Source organism: Mytilus galloprovincialis, chromosome 3, assembly GCF_965363235.1.
Source record: "Mytilus galloprovincialis chromosome 3, xbMytGall1.hap1.1, whole genome shotgun sequence".
NCBI classification, from domain to species: domain Eukaryota; kingdom Metazoa; phylum Mollusca; class Bivalvia; order Mytilida; family Mytilidae; genus Mytilus; species Mytilus galloprovincialis.
The window spans coordinates 69,155,659-69,180,640 of NC_134840.1; the positions used below are offsets into that span (position 1 = coordinate 69,155,659).

Here is a 24,982-nt window from a genome sequence, read left to right on the forward strand (position 1 = left end):
GCCTCTGTGCAATTCATTCACCTTTTTTCAGATTCGGGGAAACCTAGAGCTTGACATATGGTATTATACATATCTGTTTATTATTGCAGCTGTATGAAGTAACAGCAGAAGCTCATGCTCAAGCTCAAACACATCCAACGAATGGCAACCATATGTCACCTCTGCAAGTCTATACTTTTCTACCAATAACAACGCTACATCGACAATCAAAGATTGACGCATACTCCATATCGTGTAAATCACATGCAATCTCGAATACGACAATAATTTTATAAGAATATAACTCATATCACTTCTACATGCACATTACTATATGTTAAACAAATACTGACCAATGTCACGTGTCCTTAATAGTTTTAATTTCTGTTGAATCTGGATGTTCAAATGGCTGAAGTTTCAATTGTCTCAGCTTATTTATGTTATGCATCATTGATTCCAGAATTTCAGACAGAAGTTTTATCTCATGCAGCGAGTTTTGGACATTTCGTTTTTTTTTTTATCTAGTCTGAACATGAGAGCTGCAATAATTATTGATAAAATAGCCAAAAAACAACAACAACAAAAACCTAACAATTACCTATAACACAAAACCAAATGTTATAGATTGAATGAGTAACTTAGCAATACAAGACCAAATATATTTAAAAGAAAAAAATATTTGGGAATTGAATAGGTCAACGATGACATAAACTCGCTGAATAAGTTTGACTCCAGTTGATCATTGCACGCCACGTGTAACTAGAATTAGTTATGAAATCACTAAAAAATGGAACTAACAAAATGAAATGCATACGGATATTCATGTCGAATTACTGTCATGCTAGACAATGGTTTTACCTGTGATGTTTTGGATTTTTGGCGAGAAGAAAATTACCAAGCTCACTGATAATAGTGAATAATTCTTTCAACATACTGCTTTTATAAATACTTGGAGAAATTCACATATGTTTTGTGGTTTCATCGTAGCTTTATTGACCATGAGAGCAAATGTGTAACTAACAAAATCAACCATGAAACAATGTCAGCAATCAGTAAATGCTGTTCGAAGTTCTCGGTGAAGCGTAAGACAAATCAGTTAACTAAATCGGACTATGTTTTATAAAAAAAATATTTTCTAAATAAACGGACTATTGTGTTCTTTGGTTTTTGCAGTATTTCCATCAATCGGTTCTCGTTTGGCTCCGTGCATAACCTACTGAAATGAGTGATTTGTTTATAAGGTTACAAGCACTGAGACAACTTCAAAATGGTTGTCACTGCGGATATTTATTGTATACAACGATTCCATTTAGTAGATCAGTAGATCTATTTCATTGCTGACATAAACATTTATACGAGTTATGATTATTTGTTTATAAATGATATATGCCATTGAATATTGTTAGTTATCTTGGTGTAATCAGGGGTGTACAGAATTTTCAACAACGGTGTAAAATTCCGTACACCCCTGATTACACCAAGATAACGAATTTATTTCTTATGAACAATTCTATTACTCATTTTTAAACCAGGATGTAAAAAATTTCCAGTTTAACAATATTTCAATGGCGAACTTGCTGAGCATTGTCAACTACTTTTTTTCTTTATTTTAGGGAAAATTCCGAAATTTTTTTGTTCTTTTGAATTGTTGGGGAAACAAAAAATTAAAAAAAAAAATTTTAATTTTTTAAAAATTTTTTCCTCAATTTTTTTTTTTTTTTTTTATATAGAGAATAATACATGGCAAAATCCGTATCATATGACGTATCATCCTGAGACATCAATATCAGCCCAAGGGCCTTTAGGCCCGAGGGATGATATTGGTCGAGGGTGATACGGCATGTGATACGGATTTTGCCATGTATTATACGCTTTATCATATATTTCAACAGAAGAGTATTATATTGTATGAACAGTTTTCTGATCCATAGCACTGGGTTACCTTCAGTTCTACTTTTGTCTTGTTTCAAAGGCCTTAAAAGAACTGCTCAATTACTTATCCGAAGCACCTGGGTTACCTCACAATTTGCGTGCTGTTGTTTTAAAAATATTTTGTTTATTATTGTATTAATTTGTGTGTTTTGTATTTTTCATAGTTGCATTTAGTGTGCCAAAAAATATGAAAACTTGACGTTCGTGACGTCACATACAATATGAAAATTCGACGTTCGTGACGTCACATACCAAACAATGACGTCATTTAAAAAATTAACCTATTTTGAGGAAAATTTTTCTTAAGCAAAAAAAAAAACAAAACTGACTTTATGTAAAAAAAAAAAAAAAAAGTAGGGGTGTGATAAAGGATATGCGATAAAGGGTGCGCATCAAGTTGCGCGATATGGATTAAACAGCAGGCTATTTATCACATATGCAAAACTACTGTATTTACTACTAAACAGATGATAAATATTTTTATTTTTATTTTTCAAATTTTTTTTTTTTTTTTTTTTTTGTCAAAATTGTTATTTGTAAAATTTGTTTGGCAAAATTTTATTTATCCCCGGGTGAACAAGGGTGGGGTGTTATTTACACCGGGGTTATTAACCAATCAGATTGCAGTATTTCTGCTGCCTAAGAAATAATAACTTATATAATGTGCTATTATAAATAACTGATGTATGTTTTTACGAAAGCCAGTTATAAAAATAGAACGAAAGCAATGATTTCAGAAATAATTTCATTCCATGATATATGTATTTTTTGTAATTAGTATTCAAACATATATTATTTTTTGTAATTAGTATTCAAACATTCGAGATGAAACTAATAATTATGCATACGACACGTGTATCTGTAAACAGCATTTAGCAGACCAACAACAAAATAAATAAATGAAGAAAAAAACCGACTTAAGTTAATTTTTGTCCTGTTTGTTTGTTGAAAGGGAAAGTTTATAATCATAAGAATTACGCTGAATTGTATATATCTATTTCATTACTGTAATGACAATTGGCGCTTTAAGACACCAGTAAATGATACATGCACTTAAATACCGACTTGTAGAATGTTCTTTTATAAATTAAGGATAGAATTGAAACTTAACGACAAAAATATACCAATTAAGGTGTCATACCACCAAATCGTGATACGTCACATCCGGTTGTATACGAAAGTAGGTCGAAAAAAAATATTCCCTTGAATTTGACAGTGGCAGGTAATTCATCCTACGTTTTATTGCAGTAAAACCATTTCTGTGTCCTATAACATATGTCTTAGATATTCAAAACACCATTATTTTTTATTTGGGATTTCTATAGAAAATTTTGTAATCTTGAGGTTACATGGTGACTAAACCTTGTACACAGAAAAAATAAGGGGATAAATTTGATTGGTTAACTTCCAATGATGGTTATTTTCTTATATGCAATGAAATGTTATGTGAATTTTTTTTTCTATAGAACTGGACAGGATAAAACATTACTCATGCAAAGTATTTCCTTATTTGAAACAAAGATAAATTTTGCACATTTTTTTAAAAAGTGCAAATTTAACAAAGACTAATAGGGGAAAATCAATGGTGGAATTACACCTTGATCACGAAAGCAATAATCACAGATGAACTTCTTCATTTTCATCTTTTTCAGGGTTGTACGGTTTTGTATGAAATGGATTCAGTACTTATTATTATTAGGGGGCCTCGGTGGCCGAGTGGTCTAAGTAGTTACTAATGTAATCACTAGCCAGTTAACACGGAGGCTGTGAGTTCGAACACCGCTTGTGCGGGTGCACTCGACTCCAATCTTAATTGACTAAGATTGTCAGTTTTACTATCGAAGGTCGATGGTTTTCTCCGGGCACCATGGCCTCCTCCACCAATTAAATCTGGCCGCCACGAAATAGCATAAATGCGGTGCTTAAAAGTGGCGTTAAAACACCAAAAATCAAATCAATCAATACTTATTATAAAGCAACACCTATGCCACACCTGCTTTCATTATTTTAAATCAAATTGAATGCATGATGATGATCTGCAAACTTAACGATTAGTTCAAATAATTATAACCAATATGAAAGAAAACCCGAATCATTTACTCACTCACTCACCCTATCTCCCACTCACTCACTCACTCTCTCACCCTGTCTCCTCCACTTTCTCGCCCTCTCTCCCACTGTCACACTTATCCACTCTCTCGCTCACCCTCACTCCCACTCACTCACCCTGTCTCCTACTGTCTCACCCACTGTCTCGCTGTCTCACCCACTATACCACTCTCACCCAATCACTCTCGTTCACTATCTCTCACAGTAATGCACTCACCCACTCACACTCACCCACTCACTCTCGCCCACTCAGTCTGTCACACTCGCCAACTCACTCGCTCACTCTCACACTCACTCTCGCCCACTCACTCTCTCACACTCAGTCTCCCACTCACTCTCTCCGCCCACTATACCACTCTCGCCCACTATACCACTCTTTCACTCTTTCACTCTTTCTCACACTCACTCTTTCACTCACTCACTCACTCTCGCCGCCCACTCACTCTCACTCACCCACTATACCACTCTCGTGCACCTTACCACAGCCCACTATACCACTCTCGCCCACTCACCCTGTGACTCACTTACCTTTCCTAGAGAATCTTAAACTTTTCACCATCTGGGTAAGAATTATTAACCCGTCCGGTAACAAAATTACAGATTCAATTATTGGCTGCGACAATGCATATGCTCTACTCCGTCAGGGCTGTGAAAGACACATTCCATCGATTCCATCGATTCGGGTAGGTCACCACTATCTTCCAATAAATGAGAAAGGTTTGCAATCTACCTTCAGTTACCTTCATTAGGTAAGACTGCATGTTGTACAAGGTTATAAATAAAATTTCTTTTCATTGCAATTTTTAATTAGATTTGTAGTGGTATTTTAATATGCCATCTTTTGCAGTTATTCTTTTATAATGGAACTATCGCTTTATTTTGTAGTCATTTATAATTACTTTGTGCATATATTTGTACTTTTCTTAGTTAATCAATTAAAACTATTTTTTATATTGTCACTTTTCAAAAAATATTAAACGCGATGAAATAAAGGGTGCTAACTGTATTTGATATATATATATATTCCATTAAACAATGTACTAAAATTGTTTTAAGAGAGTAACACATGCAAAATGACTTCTGTTCACATGTAATCAGTGAAGTGTTTCAAGTTATTTACGATCATATTGAAACGCAAGCAAGATTCTTTTTATGTCCTTTCTTTTTTAAATGTATATCCATTTCATCGTTTTCACCATTCGTATATTAATTATTAGAATGACATTTATGTATCACTTAAATATTCAATTTCACTCCTTGCAGGTGAAACTGACCATACCATATATACTCTTGCCAAATCCTATTATATATATACTTTAACCATTTGTAAAACGACGAGAGACATCATTTCTTAATTAAATTCATAAACAAAGCTTAAGCTAAAACAGATCTGCGTATTAGAAAAAAAAATCAATATATATTTACTATTGAGACAACTCAACTTATTGTTACCTAATGGATATACCCTCACTTTAAGTTGACATACTATTTTTTCTACTTTATCATGTTAATCGTAGGTTTAATCTGATTATGTGTGGTATATTCTGTTAATTTCAATGATTCTGATGCCTATATATTCTTAATTCAGTTCTTTGAAACAAGTAACTCCTTATATCAATACATCTCATGATCATAATTACCGCAAATACAAAACTTTTCCCATCTACAATAATGCCACTAGTTTTGTTTTTTCTTCTTTCAAAGCAGAATAATGTATAAAGTTAATTGTAGGATAATGACAATAACTAAAACTCGCATTTCACCGCTGTTGTAGCTATAGCTTCGTACAAGTACTTTTATTAATTGAATTTAAAAAAAAACAAGAACAAAAAAAAAAACGAACAGAAATTGTGAAAAAGGGTAAAGGTGGGTCTAAAAAAACTATCCCTAAGTACCTATGATAATTTATACAAAATCTGAAAATTTGCTTAACCTCTAGACTATATTCAGGGGGAATACCGCTATAACTAATAGTTTTTAGTATTAATGCGAACAAATAGAGGAGGTTGGACCCCTTTTTTTTGGTTGATCAATGCATTTGAATGGGGACATATAGTTGGAACCCTCCCCTTTTAAAATGGCTGGATCCGCCCCTGCACAGTGAGGCCTTTTAACGTCGAGCCAAAAAAAAACCTCTCACTTCACTGCAAGTTTAAGAAGGCCCCTATCACCGACTTTAGCGGAATTCTTTGCAAAAATAATTTGGAAGATCTATTCTTCAATAAAAAGTAAAGAAATTAAGCAGAAATTCTTATTTGTTACTGAAGATGTTATACTTTCATTCGTGTGTATGTAACTTTTTGAATTGGGCGTGGATGGGGAGAATAATGGAGTTCAAAATAGAGAATAGAAATAAAGTTGAGCAAACTTGAAAATTATAGAAGAACAGATATAAAATTAGGTTGCTAAGGTGTTTTATGTCGTTGCTAGGGACCTTGCACTCTGACCTTGACCTAATTTTATAGATCTTATAATGCTGAACAGTTTTACAATTCAAAGTTTCTTTCTATCTCTTAACCTTTTAGAGTTATAAGCAAAAAATCATCATTTCGGACCCGAAAAACGGTTTTGTTGCCCGAGGTCTATGATAGTTGGTCCAATAATTTTGGACCCTCATAACAAATGTGTATCTCGACAAGACACACATTTTCTCCGTTACATTTTATCAGCCATCTTTTACGGATTATTGAGTAAATCCGATAACAACCTTAGGTCATGACCTTGACCTATGTTATGACCTTGACCTTTGACCTTAGGTCAATTTTCATGGTCACATGAATTGATGATCATTGGTGAAGATCCTAGGTGGCTACAACTTACGGTTTCTGAGTTTAGTGGCCAACCGACATTTGTTAATTTTCAAAGGGGCATAACCCTACCAATGAGTCGTTGAATCTTCTCGATCCAAATGTAACAAGGAACCAGGTTCTGCTCCTGAACAAATTCCACCCTTCTTTTTTTTCTACCTTTTATAGTTATGGAGTTAGAAGATCTTAGAATGATAACAAGGTTTTCTGTGTTAGGGGAGATAACCGCTATAAAGGAAATTTTATGGGATTGTGCCCTAACCACAAGATAGCTTTTGGTCAACCAATACTAGATACCTAATATCATTTTAACATGTCGCATACTTTTATTTGGGAAAAGTCGTTAAAGTTTGGCGGAAAGAATAATAATAATAATCAGAAGAAATACAGTAAGGTCTTTCCTTATAGAAAAAGGAAACACCTTAATGATAAGATTGATTATATCAGAGACATATAATACAAAATTATATATCCCAAAATTTCAAATTTTGTTTTCATTAATATTCATATTCTTTTGGTAATTCTTGAAATGATTTTTTATACTAAAAAATCTGTATTTATTAAAGGCCATTTAACAGAAAACGAAGTTTTAAATTGTGTATGTAATTTCAAATTTTGTTTTCATTAATATTCATATTCTTTTGGTAATTCTTGAAATGATTTTTTTATACTAAAAAATCTGTATTTATTAAAGACCATTAAACAGAAAACGAAGTTTTAAATTGTGTATGTAGCAGTAATGTCCGGGATCAGCGGCACATAAATTGGTCAGTCCGTAAGATATCACGTGCGTAATTTCCGTAAATAAGAAAGATGGGTCATCTTTGTTTACGTTTGTGAATGAATTTATTTATCATTTAGATTGAAATAACAATGCCTTGGACTTTTCCGTGGTCAGATTATGTGAAGAAAAGGGCATGCAGATACCTTTTACAACACTATCTTGGACAGTTTCTGAAAGAGAAGCTGACTCTCGATCAGCTGAGCGTCAATCTTTCCAGTGGCAAAGGAAACATCACCCAACTCGATTTAAATGTTGAGGTTGCTAATTATATTTGTAGAAATATCTTAACAAATAGACCTTTATTCACAAATTTAAATTTTCTTATTTTGTGAAACCTTTTGGTCAAAATCTGTAATATGGGTCACATGTAAAATAATTTGTATGTTTCTATTTTGTAAACAAATTTTTTATGCCAGTTATTTGATCTCACTGTCAGGTTGCTAAATGCTGATGTTATTAATACTTACTTTGTTTATCTGTCCTTTTAAATGTTTGGCATGGCCCTCTATCACTTTATAAACAAATCCAGATAGTGTGCAGCAAACTACAATGTATACAGTCCCTTGTGACATATTTCTTGTTCATTCAAGTGGGTCTCTGACTCTCATTGGGGTCTAAACGTTACGTGACGCAGGATTGCCGTTTTTTTGGTAAGCGCGACACCTGAAAGTCAAATTATTATGTCGTAAAAACGGAAAATGAAGTCTAGCCGGACACAGGAAATTACAAAAATGAGAATTGCTTACGTACATTATTAAGTGTAAGCGGGATACAGGAATCTGACAAAACAATAAGCGGATCAGAACCCCCAGGGATCTCCATGGATGAAAATTGAACGATGGAGGAACTTTCACCATCATAAACCGTATATACGCCGTACAGTGTAGCGCGATCGAAAGTATTTCATCCCTATACATAAGGATAGGTGAACATGCTAATTCATTGCTTATTTAAATTATATTTATTTGAATTTTCATTATAAATACTATATATAATTATATTTATTTTCAATAATTGCCGTTTGTAACCCTTCAAAGGCCAAGCCCTCATGCCCCCTCCCTTTCCCTTAGTTGAGAATGACCAATAGCTATCAAGAAGGTCCCAATGTAGTTTTCTTGCTATTTTTGGTAATTGTAATGGGGGTTAAAATTCATGTGGAGGTTATTTTTCACGGACATAGTCAAATTGTCAAATTCAGAATTCATGAACCCATTACAGATATGGCTGGTTTGCAGCAACGACAAAACGAGTCGTACAAGTTATGTAAAAGGTTAAAAAGATTTGTAAAGCGAACGTTGTCAAATGAAAAGGTTTTTAATGACTTTAACTAGCAAATCGATGCTATATGCAACATGCATCTTTTGAGTCTGAATAGAAACCGGAAACGCGGATGTATCAATTTGATTGTAAACTACGAAATGAATTCGGAATTATGATTCGATATTTATTTACAGGAAATATTAAAAGTTTTTACTTTTTAACTTTTAAACTAATTCTATATTATTGTTACAATACAGCAGTACTCGAATTATTTGCGATGAAATAATAATTTCTGTTCTACGTCTGATTTTGTACTTCTTAAAAAGGGGGATGCTGATTGCGTAAGTGAAAATAAAAGCACGTGTTTTACTTGTTAAACTTTGTAACTGGACTATTAATTTATTTATTTAATCTGAATTATCATAAGCATTTGCGGAAACTTAATTAAATAATTCGACAAATGAATCGTATATCTTCAGATAATATTCTCCTGTCTGCTTTGTTGATCTACCTGTACAAGCTCAGGTACAAGTGATTAGCAATCTTAATCTGGATATCCCTCAGGCGTTAGAACTGGATTATACTAATAAAGAAAGCCTGAAGGTTATGCAATTAAATGCATTTGATTATAATTGCTAAAAAAAAATGGCGTCAGGCTATTAAAACGATCACAGTTTTGAACGATGGCGCAAGTCATTTGACGATGGCGCAAGACATTTGAACGATGGAGCAAGTCATTTGTCGATGGCGCAAGACATTTGAACGATGGCGGGGCGCCATCATTAAACAGGTCATGGAGATCCCTGGGGAACCCCCCCCAATGAGACCCCCATTCAAATGTAAACATTAATACAATTGTACATGCATGCATGATGCAGTAATCACCATTTACAATTTATAAAGTAGCATCTTCCAATCTTGCGGCAATGCCATCACAATTTTCAATAGTTTACCAAATTTCATTACCATCTTTTAACACCACTTATCAAACTTTACAAAAAAGCTGTACATTGTGTCATCATCAGCTGTGTATAAATTGTACAGGTACATAGTCTGCACATTCTTTTTCACAACAGGAATTTAGAACGAAATATCTGGTGAAACGGTAATTCCAAATTATGTGTGATCGATGGTAATCCTTCTGTGTACATGTATTTTCATGGAAAAACCTGCTTGCCAAGTACAAATGTAGAAGTTAAATATATGGTTGTAAATGATTCTAGAACACTGCACATGTGCTAAATGAAACATGTAGGCAAAAGATACCAAAGGAATATTCAAACTCATAGGTCAAAAACAAACTGACAAAGTCATGGCAAAAAACTGCAAATGACAAAACAACAGAACTCAAAATACAGCATAGAAAACTTAAGACTGAGCTACACAAACCCTACCAAAAACCAGGGGTTAACTTAGGTGAAAGGAATAATAGACAGATCCTGCTCCAAATGTGGCACCAAGCCAAAATTACACCAACAACAATATTAGAAAAGGTTTTGTATGTGACTTACCAGAAATAAGAAAAGAACATATAAATTTACATGCAAAGGAGATATCAAATGTGCATGTACAAAAGAATAAGACTTTGTTCAATTTAATCATCCCATTTATTTTTGAAGGACCTTAAAGTCTTTGGTTCCCAGCTGACTTCTTCACTTTGTTCATATCATTATATACAAGCAGATTCCATCATGCAATGCTATGAAAAGAAATAAGAATTGTAATGAAGCATTAATTGTAATATTCATTAGTTAATATTATATTTTTAGTCCCTTGCTGACAAAGTTGAAGTGGACTGTAGGTTTGCACTCCGTATTTCTGTCCAGCAAATCAGTTTTCCGCTCCTTTTTTTTCATGCTTGAAGATATTCATTTGATATTTGATGTATTGTTTTATCATGACAAGTCACAGATTAAGTTTGAATTTTGTTCTTGTCTGATGATTATGTGCAGAGTTATGATCCTTGGACTTACTTATAATTAGCACTTTTTCCTGTACAATGAATGTTTAACCGGTACAGAACTATGTATTGCCATGTAATACTCTCATTGGGTATCATACCACATCTCCTTAATTTGATATTTAACACATTTTGCTTAAATAATAGACCATGATTGATACAGTCTACATGTATATATTCAAATTATCTTAATTTGGTTCCAATAAAATGAATTTGATTATTGCAAGCAGAACCCTTCAAATTTGAACTTTTTGGTCAATTAACAAAAATCTCATTTAAGATACATGTATGGGGCTTTTAAAGTGTGGAAACTTCAAAGGATGTTCATTTATAAAAAAAAACAACATGAAAGACAATTATTACTGTAAACCGGGAAATTTTAGCGCCGTCTTTATTTCGCGATTTACTAACACAATCCAAGTTCGCACGGTTTAGAATTCACGATTTCCCTGTGGTCTATATAAATATTTTCATAAATGATTTCCAAAAGTGAACAGCTATACTATATCCTAAATCAAGTTACTAAATCAATCATAAATCTTTTGTTTTCGGTTTATTAATCATGTTAATGTTAAAGTAGATTAAAAGTTTGTCATGTTTGCTTGTAAAAACTCATACACAATATCAGAAAAGTAGACCTAATTAGGATTGAATTAGAATAAAATGCTGTCAGGATTAATGCTAATTTTTCGATCGTTTGATCTGATTAATCTGTATAGTAGATTCAACGAGGGGATACTTTTATTACTGATTGACATGTGTCATTAACATAATGGTAATGCATGTTGTTTACATAACAATATATATACATAATGATCACTTATGAGATTACTGATTTGAGTTAAAGACATGACTTCTAACATTGCTTTGCATTACGATATACAGTTATGATTTCAGTTATATATGTGTCATCATACAATAGTCCTATAGATATTCTATCCACATATGTAGATATAAGAAGCTGTGGTATGAGTGCCAATGAGGCAACTCTCCATCTAAGTCACGATTTGTAAAAGTGAATTGAATAAAAAGAGTTTTACCGCGAAAATAGTGAAAATTAAACTACCGCGAAAATTTCCCTTTTTACAGTATCATAATTTTGACAGTTTTTTCATTGAAATGGAAAAATTAAATAAAAAAAAGTAGCACCAATGGAAATTAATACATGTAGGTTTTCAAATGTACTGTACCTGCCATTATAACATTACTGTAATAAAATATGCAAAATATAGATTGTACCACTGCAGCGAGTGTGATATAATATTTATCATGATGGTTAAATTTTAAAACCCTGCAAAAAGGTGTCGAATTTTAACCACTGAAGGACTGAGATCAAACAAACAACTTACATTGACCTATAATGGTTTACTTTTATAAATTGTTATTTGGATGGAGAGTTGTCTCATTGGCACTCACACCACCTCTTCCTATATTTATTTTATGAGAAAACTTGATTCCTTCTGTACATGTATGTAAATCTATTTTAAAATATGTTATCTTGTATATTTTCAGTCTTTGAATGAAGCTTTAGAAAGTAGCAATATACCATTAGAAGTTGTAGACGGTTTTATACATGAGATATCTGTCTCCGTGCCATGGACTTGTCTGATACAAAAAAGTACAGAACTGGAAATAACTGGTTTGGAAATAACATTGCAACCCAAACAAAGAAATCAACATGGTAAACATTCATACATTGTATCCCAATATTATAAATTCAGAAATTATTGCATGCATTTATCATAACAAATTTTCTAGAATGAAGAAAAAAGTAGGAATAATTATTGCAATTGCAGGAAAAGCTTCATTTAGAAATATACCTCAGATATAAGAATGCAAGTTCTTATTATTCAGATACTCGCCCAGTTGTATTATAAGAATTTCTAAAAATCTCACAATAATATCCAAATTTACAGTACCTACATGTACTAGTAAAATATATTGTAAACAAACTTATTTTCGTGGAAACTTAATTTCACAATTTAACCCTTTCTAGACCACTTCGCAGCTATTTTGTTTCGTGATTTCCTTGATGTAGTTTAAGGAAAGATCCAAGTTTAAGATATTCATGATGATTTATATTTGTGTTATTTTTCTTCTTGAAAAAATAAGTTGGTTTACAGTATATAATATTCAATGAATAATTTGCCTAGAATCAAAACATGCAGATCATTCTGTGTGATTACATGTACAGGGATAATATTAAAAGATTGCTTATACATGTTATATGTAAATAATTTATAAATTATAAATATTTTTGTACACTTTAAAAAAAGTCATAGGTTTTGATTAAAAAGGAGACGGCAAACAAACAGTTAAAAGACCAATCTTTCACATTTAGAAGGCAACAGTAGTTAAAGAGCAGTTTTTGAATAAAAATATATTTTCACAATGGGGAAATATTTCAGTCAGATGACTATTGACACATCCTGTTCCTAGGTGGATATTAAAGAGAAAATTTAATACAATGTAATGATAATAAATTACTGATTTTTTCCTGTTTCAGCTGGGGGTTTAGAGTCTATGCTAAGCAGTACAATGAGCATGACTTCAAGTTTAAAAATAGCTGAAGACTGCTTAAAACGTACAACTTCAGAAGAAAGTCTTGCAGAAGACACATCACAGCCATATGAGGGTGTTCAGATTTTTGCACAAACCATTGATTCAGGTATTTATTTCTAAAGCCTTGGTCACACCATACCGGATAGCACGAACAGACGCCTAACGGATGAAAATAAAAGTTGTCCGTTGACAAAATTGTTATCCGTTGGGAGCAAGGATCCGGAAATTTTTTCATCTAATTTCGGTCATTTTCATACAACTTAAAAGTTGATGCCCCTTTTCAAAAAATGATTGTCAAAATCACATTACTGCATGAGACTCATTATGATTATGCTCATACTCGATCGTCATGTTCGTAGCATCAACAAACTTGTTTCACTGTTGCATCGCATTTGCTTCATGATTTGTCCTACCATTTTCCAAAAATCGATCAAGAGCAATTAAGGGAAGGCAACAGTTTAAAAATAAAATGATTTTAATGACTCAAAACGATAATATTCTCAGTTATCACTTATGTTTCTTTCGATCCTGAAGTCAAAATTCAAACCGGATGTAAAGCGACAATACTAAAACGAACAATTCCGGACTCATTTCCGGGATTAGTTTTGTTTACCCAAATCACAGGAAATCATCGGCTTTTTAATATTTTACCTTTAATAGTGCAAGAATATTAATTAAAATAGTTGCACTAGCTTTATTTAGGATGAAATTATTTAAATTTACGATTAATTGTCTAAATCTGTGGAAGAGAATTTCAAGCATGCGTATTACATAGTAAACAAAGCACGTGTGTTAGAAGTTAAAAAAAAAAAATTCTACGTAAATTAAACCAAGTTTTAATTTAATTTTAAATCATAATTGACAATTGTCTGACCTGTTGGGTAATTAAATAATGAAGCCAGTTGGTATGGAATTTTTATTTCTTTATAATAATAGTTTGGAGCTTGTGATTAATTGCCAGGTGTGAATTAAAAACACAGGTAAAGAGATTAATTAGCAATCATTAGCCAATAGCTCCCAGAGGCATTAATATAGTTATTAGGAGGGCCCTCAGGATTATAACACTTTATTGGAGTGGCAGTTTAATTACAGGAAGTCGATAGATAACAAAACAAAAATATGTTCAAAATGGCGATTTTGAAAGTCAATCTCAACGAAATGACCGAAATTATTACTGTTGAAAAATAAAATTTGACCTAAATCCCAATTAAAAGTTTAGGACATTATAGTTTCAGTTTAGGACATGACTGGCAAATATGACCGTTTCCGGACCCTTGGTTGGGAGTCCGTTGATGTACTGAACGAATATAACGGACGTGTAACGGATGCATAATGGACACACACCGGATATGCAACGTACGAGAAACGGAAACGTACCGGACAGAACGGATGTCGAACGTACATCCAACGGATGAGTACCGCATAAAACGGACACCTAACGGAAGCGTAACGGATGAACAAGATTTACGGAAAAATCAAAGGCGACAATACTAATACATGTAAATCACATAAATATTCAATATGTTTCTGTGTAATTGGTTTTGGGGTGTTCTTCAGATTCCGCAAAAGGGCAGTGTCTGGCCTGAATAAGAACTGCTTGATTGTGAAGACGTGTCTATACTCTAAGATCGATTATGAATAATAAGAATTCATGAACCTTTAGAAATCTGACCTACCAATAGTTGGCATTTCTGACGCGAAATTTTCAATTGGCATTTATCCGTTTCAGATCCCTTCATCATCCATTTTATCCGTCCGGTAGAAGTCCGTTTCTCATCCGTTTTATCCGTTAAACGTCCGGTAGAAGTCCGTTGGTGAATTTATCTTCCAGACCTCCAACGGATGTATAACGGACACGTAACGGATACAAAACGGACGAGTACCGTACAAAACGGATGACTAACAGACGTTCAACGGACATTTAATCCATTGGACGTCCGTTCAAAGTTTTGAACATGCTCAAAATTTTCCACTGGACAGAACGGACGTCGACGAATAAAACATACGCTGAACGGATATGCAACGGATATGGACGGACGTCTAATGGATAAGAACGGATGTCTAACGGACATGAATGGATTGAAAAAAGTTATCCGTTGGCGTCCGTACGAGCTATATCCGGTAAGGTGTGACTGAGGCTTTAAGAACAAAAATAAAAGATGGTGTGTATACAACAATGAACAGCAACCAAAGGCAAGATGAACAAAAAAGGTCAAAGATTTTTTTAGGTTAACTTACAGTCTTCAATATAGACAGGTGTCTTTATAGGTCATGCCCTAACTTGGGTGAAGTAAAAAAAATAGTTGTTAAGGATATCAGTTTTTAGAGAAAATGTTTTCTTGAGCTTTTAAACATATTATTTAAGAAAAGGAAATACGATGGGATGCAAATCAAGTGTAGTGTCATTCTAATTTTAAGTCTATTGTTAGATTGAACATGTAAGATATCTGACCTTGAAATTATTTGACTTCACTGTTAGTTATAAAAAATCAAAGTTCAAATTCAAAACTAGGTTACAGAGACTTTCATACAGTATGAAATTAACTGTAATGTTAAGGGTTGAACTTTTGAAAATAATATTTAATTTAGAAAGAAAACATATGAATTCAAGCTTGTATTTAAATTTACTTGTTTATTACAGTTTTAAGTAGAGTTAAAGTTACACTGAATGATACAGTTATTAGACTGGAGCATCTACCCATGCAAGCTGAAACTGGAGTAGCACTGGAGATACGAATAAAAAGGTATGAAACAGAGAAGGCTTATCATTACATATACTAGGAATTTACTTTTATTTTTAGATTCCTATCTTTCAAAATGGTTTTTGACAAACAAATGGTTTGTAAGGTTTTATTTTGAATACATTATAACTTATAAATAGAAAAAAATAATTTTCCTAGATGTATGATATTAGAATTTTTTCTTTTGTCAATCACAAAACTTAAAATATTGATACCTTATTGAATGAATTGAGCAAACAAATTAAGGTCAGTGATCCAGGCTTTGAGAGCCTCTGGTTTCAAAACCAAAAGCATTAAACCTCTTTTCCTTTAGAATAAGACTTAAAAAAATTGCTATCAGCTGCCTGCATTTTTATCTGATATTTTAATATAAAAGACACCATGTTTATAGGTGTTTAATTGGGTAAGAATTTTCTGTATGATTAAAACTTTGTTTCTGAAAAAACAAACCTATGGCTATGTACCATTTCCTTGCTATAATCATTAGTTATTTTTATTGGCTGTCCTTATTGAGTTTTTTATTTCCAAATATATAAACTACCACACACTAAGATTTTCTATGTAAAAAGAGATAAAGATGTGTTATACATGTATTATTTAAACGGTACATGTATAGAATCAACAGTATTTTTTTTTTATTATATTTTTTTTAATAAAAAAAAATTCTGTTGGTATTTTCTCATTACTCATTTTGAATATTTTTGCCATTTATTATAAGTCTTGTTTTATCCTTGGTTTTTGAGAATAGAATATTTTGATGACTAATCCCTAGCCAGTGAACACTGAGGTTGTGAGTTTGAACTGCACTCATGATAATCTTAATTGACTAGTATTGTCAGTTTTATTTCCAAGTGATTAACATAAATGTTAAATGATATTTCAGGATAGAATATTTTGATGATTTAGCATTAGATGAAGGGAGTTCAGTGGATGATATGCACAAGTGGGAACCATCGGCCATATCCCACAAGAATATAAGTATGGAAGGTATACAGATATTCTGTGATGAATTTACACGTCTGTCTCGACAGTACAGTTCACCAGATATAGGCTCCGATCCTTCATCACCTGTATCTCCATCAGTGAGTAGCATCATTAAAAAACATAAACTGGTTCTAAAATATGAATTTGTGGGAGTGGATTTACATTTATAACTCACATGGACACATTCTTCTTTTATTTATTATTGAATCTTTCAAATTTTATATGCACATCTTAACATAAAGAAAGGCAGATAATTTCCTAAAATAAATTAAAAAAAAGCTGACTTTCTTTCTTTACAGGTCTTTCACTCCACTAGTAGTACATTGTCATCTGTACCACCATTCAGCCAATCAGAACCAAGCTCATCACTACCTAGTCCAGATTCTGATCCAATACAAGTGGCTGTTATAACAGGAAAGAATACATTGAAACTGAAAGTAAAACTAGGGGAAGGATTAGGAATACAGGGACCAAAGGTACTTGTTATATATAGTTCTCCTTAATACTTTCATTTAAGAGTAAACACATGCAGGAAGGTGCAAACATTGTTGGAAAGACTGTTTTTATACGACCGCAAAAATTTTAATTTTTTGGTCGTATATTGCTATCACGTTGGCGTCGTCGTCTTGCGTCGTCGTCCGAATACTTTTAGTTTTCGCACTCTAACTTTAGTAAAAGTGAATAGAAATCAATGAAATTTTAAAACAAGGTTTATGACCACAAAAGGAAAGTTGGGATTGATTTTGGGAGTTTTGGTCCCAATATTTTAGGAATTAGGGGCCAAAAAGGGCCCAAATAAGCATTTTCTTGGTTTTCGCACTATAACTTTAGTTTAAGTGAATAGAAATCTATGAAATTTTGACACAAGGTTTATGACCACAAAAGGACAGTTGGGATTGATTTTGGAGTTGAGATCACAACAGTTTATGAATTAGAGGCCAAAAAGGGGCCCAAATAAGCATTATTTCTAAGTAAATAGAAATCTATGAAATTTAAACACAAGGTTTATGACCATAAAAGGAAGGTTGGGTTTGATTTTGGGAGTTTTGGTCCCAACAGTTTAGGAATAAGGGGCCGAAAGGGTCCAAAATTGAACTTTGTGTGATTTCATCAAAAATTGAATAATTGGGGTTCTTTGATATGCCGAATCTAACTATGTATGTAGATTCTTAATTTTTGGTCCCGTTTTCAAATTGGTCTACATTAAGGTCCAAAGGGTCCAAAATTAAACTAAGTTTGATTTTAACAAAAATTGAATCCTTGGGGTTCTTTGATATGCTGAATTTAAAAATGTACTTAGATTTTTAATTATTGGCCTAGTTTTCAAGTTGGTCCAAATGGGGGTCCAAAATTAAACTTTGTTTGATTTCATCAAAAATTGAATAAATGGGTTCTTTGATATGCCAAATCTAACTGTGTATGTAGATTCTTAATTTTTGGTCCAGTTTTCAAATTGGTCTACATTAAGGTCCAAAGGGTCCAAAATTAAACTAAGTTTGATTTTAACAAAAATTAAATTATTGAGCTTATTTGATATGCTTTATCTAAACATGTACTTTGATTTTTGATTATGGGCCCAGTTTTCAAGTTGGTCCAAATCAGGATTCCATATCAAGTATTGTGCAATAGCAAGAAATTTTCAATTGCACAGTATTGCACAATAGCAAGAAATATCTAGTTGCACAATATTGTGCAATAGCAATTAATTTTCAATTGGAGTTATCTTTCTTTGTATAGAATAGTAGTTGATAATATATGTTGGAAATTTGCCAGACATGACTATGATGTCATTTTCTATTTTTATTTGCCAATAACTTTATTTAAATAACTTCATTGGAAATTTGCCAATATAAAATGTTGCTGAAGAAGCTTTTTTTCCTTATCTTATCTAAAATGTTTTTAGATAATGTATGTTGGACATTTGCCAGACATGACTATGATGTCATTTTCTATTTTTATTTGCCAATAAATTTATGTAAATAACTTCATTGGAAATGTTGCTGATGAAGTTTTTTTTCCCTTATCTTATCTAAAATATTTTTAGCTTAAAAGTTGTGTCCATACTTGTTCTCATTTCAGATTTCATAAATAAAAAGAAAATTTCTTCAAACATTTTTTTGACAGGATTAATATTCAACAGCATAGTGAATTGCTCAAAGGCAAAAAAAAATTTAAGTTCATTAGACCACATTCATTCTGTGTCAGAAACCTATGCTGTGTCAACTATTTAATTTTAGATTTAAATAAGTTTGAAGAAGAAATCTTTAATTGATTTGTAAAATCTTGACATTTGTTTTGTGTAAAAAACCCATATAATGTCAAAAATTTGATCACAATCCAAATTCAGAGCTGTATCACGCTTAAATGTTTTGTCCATACCTGCCCCAACTGTTCAGGGATCGACCTCTGCGTTCGTATAAAGCTGCGCCCTGGGAGCACCTGGTTTACAAGAAGAATTTATATATTCATAATCATTAGAGTATCTTGTATGATACATTAAATAAGAAGCAATTGGCAAAAACATGTTACAACCATTAAAAAAGATTTCGAGATGTTACAAAGAAGATAAAAATTAGACAAAATCTGTTTTCACTATCATCAATGAACTGTTTTTGTTTATTTAGATTAAAATGCAGTTGTCCTTCATTATTCTTAGTAAAATCTTCAACTGTAATATGTCTTTAGTTTTTTTTGCATCGATATAAGATATAAGATGGTCAAAATTCTTACTTTTTAATTACTGTCTATGATAGTTGATTGGCATTTTGTTTTCCTGTCTGTTGGTTTGTTGGTTTTACCTAGAAGTTGTGGTCACATAAACTACACATGTTCTTTATGATATAAACTTTTGAAATCATATGGGAAATTACAATTTGATTGTAACTTCATGGTTTCCTAATTATGGACATATGGTTAGATTAGTGGACACATATTCCTGTTGAGAATGTATTCTTTTATATTATACTTTTTTTATTTTCTCAGGTTGAAATGGAATGTGAGCTTGGTGCTGTACATATTCTTTTATGCCCAAAACAGTTTCATGCCTTATGGGCGTTAGCAGATGGATTGTCATCTCCAGGTAAAATATACATTTAACATTCTTATTTATAAGTACAACTTGTTGATATCCTATTAACCCAGATTGGGAGTTCACAATCTATATTTTTCTCATAGCATTTTCCATAACCAAGGACTTATTTATACTTTTAATTCATATTGATTTTATGCATAAATGAGTAAAGTATTTACCTATAAAACTTGTAATGTAATGAGAGAGAAAACATATTTCAAAGACTTTCTTTACTCGCCACCAGAGACCAAAATGACTTCAGAAGTTAACAACTATACGTTACTGTAATTTATATGGCCTTCAACAATGAGCATTATGTATAATTATGTATATATTTTGGTAAACGAGTAATACAAAACATATTCCTGTTCTGGTTAAGAAACCACTGTTCAAGTGTAGATTTTGTATAAAGTTTAACCCCATCTCAGAGATAAAAAATTTATTTGGATGAATGAAATTCTAATGTCTATACCCAATTAAATAACATGTATACTATGCACCATTAAAAAAAAATATTATCATGATTTGTTGTTACAAAGAAAAAATGTTGATTTCTAATCATTCTTGTTTAAAAGCTACAAGTGACAGGAAGATGAAGCGAAATAGAAGTAAGAGTAAACCCATGAGTCCAGAGGACTACCGAAAGATTGAGGAGGACCTACAGCGACAGCTACAGTCTGGCAGAATACATCATCAAAGACAGGAAATCTCACACTTCACAGCCATGCATGATATCATGACTGGATCATTTGGTATTAAAGTCTAAATAAAATTTTCTTTCATATAAATAAGAATGAAGATGTATAGTCAAAAACAATTTTTAGTTTGTAAAAAACAAGAAACAAGTTGTGAAAGTGCATATCAATGTTTTATTCTAGCTTTACTGTCATTTCAAAAGACTATTGTTTGTAACTGTTCTGATAGTACTATATTTTGAACTCCTTATGTCATTTAGATATTGCTTGGAAAAAGTTGATATGAAAAAATCTAGCTTAAAAGAATATCTTTACCTCAACCTCTTTCTTGTTTAAGAAAAAAAGACTTTACAGAAAGTAAAAGAAAAGTATGTTAAGGATCAGTTTTTTTTATGAAATTTTATAACAAACAGAAATATTTCTAAGTGTTCAAAACAACACCATTTTCAAAACTGATTTGACAATATCTGTATATTGCAGGTGGTGAGGACCAGTTTTATGCTGTAGGCCAACATAAAGACATGGAATCTTCCTTTACCAGCCAAACTTCATACAGTACTGTCTCAAGTAAGTGATAAATATATCCAATTTTCAGATAAGGAGATCAATCACTAAATTTAGAATAAGTGAACTCTCCCTCTTGATTGAAAAGGGGAGATGTTTTAAAATGCCAAGAGAGGAACGACTTTGTCATAAATATAAAATACTAGAGGATGAGAAACATTTTTTATGCTATTGTGATTATAATAAAACTCTAAGAAATGCCTTTTATCAACACATATATACAGAAGATAATAAAATTAATAATTTAACTGAAGAAGAAAAAATCATTATTTATTAAATCCATCAATGCCTTACAAACAAATAAGTTAGGATCCTACTTGAAAAAGTCATTAGAACTGAGGGCAGGGGACTTAAAACAGTTTGTTTGTTATAAATTTTGACTGTTTTTATTGTGTATGTTTGATATATATGTATATATGTTTATTGTGTTAATATATGTTGGTCACAAACTGTAAAGTTTATATGACAATAAATATTTGATTTGATTTGATTAGAATAAAATACTGTGCTACATAAAAAATGCTGCATCATCATTTTGATAAGGAGCAATAAATGGGACTTGTGAATGCTATGTATTTGCTTTTTCATTTTTTTCTTCATTCTATACCCAATTGTGAAATTTTAAGATCTTGTTTTGGTGTTATGAAAAATTTTCTTGGTATTTTATTTCTTCGATATAAATTGGTGTGGACACTTGTTTTCTTTGATTTCAAAAAAAATATTTGTTTGATGGTTTTTGTGTGTTATTGTAATCATTTAATATAAAAGGTTCATTGGCATACAAATACTTTTGCAGTAAAAAAAATTTTTGGGCGTCAGATATAAAACATTTTGATTTAACCTTAACTTTTGCGTTTAAGCTGCAATAAGACTGATTTTTTTGGTAAAATTGATATGAACTGCTGGGAATAAATTTAAGTGGAAGGGTTCATTAATGATCAGAATGATCATGTCTTTCCCTGACCTTTCATTGTGCCTTGAAATCCCTATTGGAACATGTAGAAGGGGAGATAATTAATTTTACTGACAACAATAGACACTATAAATGGTGGTATACTTTTATGAGTTCTATCACAGCCATAATTTTTTTACTGACTATTCAGAAATTGAACAATGAAGCAAAAATGACTAGTAAACACGTTCAGTTGATCATCAACTTGCAGTTCAGCACTTACAATTGGTATTGAAATTATTTATCTGGTTACATGCTTGTTGTTTTCAATATTTCTTTTTCCTGATTCTCAAACACATCATTATGTTGACTACAATATTGTCATATGCAAGTTTACACTAGCTGCTACAATTGTATGAAATATGATATTATGTTGATATCTTTTGTAATATATTTTCAGCTGTACGATCTGGTGGAACAGAACACAGGAAGCCAAAGGGTATTTATATGCTTATTTTCTAAACCTTTACACAATAGCTAGTTTTAAACAAAAGTTTTATACACCACAGCGCAAACAAATCTGAAAATATATTTAACTGAAATTTCTCCTCAAATTTTAACCAAACTAGCAAGAGTGTACTACAGAGAAATTATGAAGCAACTTTTGTTCTACCATGGCAGTATCCATTTCAATAATATTTGAAATAGTTCTTGATAAATTCACCTGACTGATTGGAAGAATATTTGTGAACACATGAATTTTATATGATTCCAATTTGGTGTAACAGTTATTGTAAATTCAAAAATTATTGCATTCTTTTATTATTACAATTTTTAGAATGGACAAAAACAAGTTTTTATTGTTGTGATTTCGAAAAAAGTGCATACAGGTCTAAATTTCAGTTATATACTCAGAATATGAGTTCTTATTATTGTGATACATACCCAGTCGCATTATTCCCATAAAGAAAATCCTTGCACTAATTTCTGAATTTACAGCTAATATGAAATTGAATATAAGCAGTATTGATCAACCATAAACATTTTTAATATGTTAGCACATATCATATGATTTGAACATGTTGTTATTATCTTTTTCAAGTCTTTGCATTAACATGTTTACTTTCATGTTAGAAGAAAATCTCCTGCATTGTTGTGATTGTAAGACAAAATATGTGCACTTACATATATGAGCCCTTATATGAATTTTCATGATATAATTTTATTTGAATAAAGTCAGGGGTGCATTCAAAAGGATTTCAACCTGGTATGCTTCCTAAATTCAGCACAAATATATGACTGAGCTTGACCTGCTTGGAGCCTTAAGCACTCAAAAACCATTGCCACTTTTTGGCACCCTTTTACATCTAATCTCTAATCTGCAGTGCTCATTGGATAGAAATTCAAACATTTTACCATAAACTGAAAATAATAAATATGACAGAGAGACAATTTTACTTCTTTTTAGTTTTAAAAGCTTGCTGACGATGATGTTTTTTTCATGCATGATTTTACAGGTTGCCTTAAATGTCTTAATATTTTCAGATCCAATGAAGAAAATTTTAGACGATCCTTCAGCTGAGTTTTCCCATTACAGACTGAGACTGGCATTCTTCTCTGTGGCACTTTTACATGACAATCCCTGTTCTAAAGTAGAGCATGGCCAGACACGAACACAAGAAAATAACATTAAAGATCTGTCTACATCTTATTTCCAAAAGGTGTTTACTATTGCAACAGCTGCTAGAGGTGACATGAAAAGTTTGAGAAAAAGTTTTGTGGAAGTGTTGAAGTATGATCATATCAGGTAATTCATTTATCTTTAAAAAAATCTAACAGCTTAGTTATGGTAAAACTGAACTTGAAGAACATCTCTTTCTTTATGCGAAGAAGAGGCAGTAAGTTTAAAATTACTCTCCATTTTCCAATATAAGATTCCCTTCTCTTACTTAAGTTTGCCTCTACCAAATATTATGAAACTTATACACAATGCTCATAAAAATCAAACACAGATCAAGTTTTAATTTAGGTGTGGTCACGTTCACCTATTGAATTATCTCCCTTCATCAATAAAAAATAAAGGGAGATAAATGTTTCTAAATTTCTAACTACAGTTTGCCTCAACCAAATATAATGAGACTTATACACACTAAACACAGATTATATTCACACTTGGGTTACATCACTTTCACAGATCATGAGTAATGTTCCTTTGTAAATTGAACAATTTCCAAATTCGTCATATATTTTCAAGACATCTGTGGAGATATTCTTCGTTTATTTTTTTACCTAAAATCCTTGTAATGGATATTGGCATGTCTCTATAATTTTTTACTGGACTTCTGTGACGTGCCAACATCCAGGTTGGGCATCCGGGCAGGCAGGCAGCATGTAACAAAGCTTTCCAAATTTTGATATGTAGTTACTGATTACAAAATGTAGGTTTGATATTGACAATTTCACTTCATTCAGGAGTTGTGGTTCTTGAAAGATTGAAAAATGGTGTTTCCAGTCGTATCTGTGTTTTAACTCGTGAACCATTCAAACCAAAGCTTTTGCAAAATTTAATATGTTGTTGCTAAAAACATAATGGAGGTTAAGTCTATTATTGTTGATTGTCATTTTCACTGGTCAAGAGTTATG

General features: G+C 32.0%; 1 protein-coding gene across 1 annotated transcript in view; it reads left to right on the top strand.

Moving 5' to 3' along the window:
• Positions 1-7,631: 7,631 nt before the first annotated feature.
• LOC143068756 (autophagy-related protein 2 homolog B-like) overlaps positions 7,632-24,982 on the top strand; it is an 86,597-nt gene continuing 69,246 nt past the window's right edge. Inside the window, exons 1-11 of the mRNA XM_076243030.1 lie at positions 7,632-7,868; positions 12,344-12,512; positions 13,338-13,499; positions 16,035-16,137; positions 17,018-17,216; positions 17,418-17,594; positions 20,101-20,197; positions 20,764-20,940; positions 21,364-21,450; positions 22,800-22,838; positions 23,885-24,146. Of these exons, the coding sequence (XP_076099145.1) occupies positions 7,701-7,868; positions 12,344-12,512; positions 13,338-13,499; positions 16,035-16,137; positions 17,018-17,216; positions 17,418-17,594; positions 20,101-20,197; positions 20,764-20,940; positions 21,364-21,450; positions 22,800-22,838; positions 23,885-24,146 (1,640 nt within the window). The 5' untranslated portion in view covers positions 7,632-7,700. The remainder of the gene's footprint in view (positions 7,869-12,343; positions 12,513-13,337; positions 13,500-16,034; positions 16,138-17,017; positions 17,217-17,417; positions 17,595-20,100; positions 20,198-20,763; positions 20,941-21,363; positions 21,451-22,799; positions 22,839-23,884; positions 24,147-24,982) is intronic.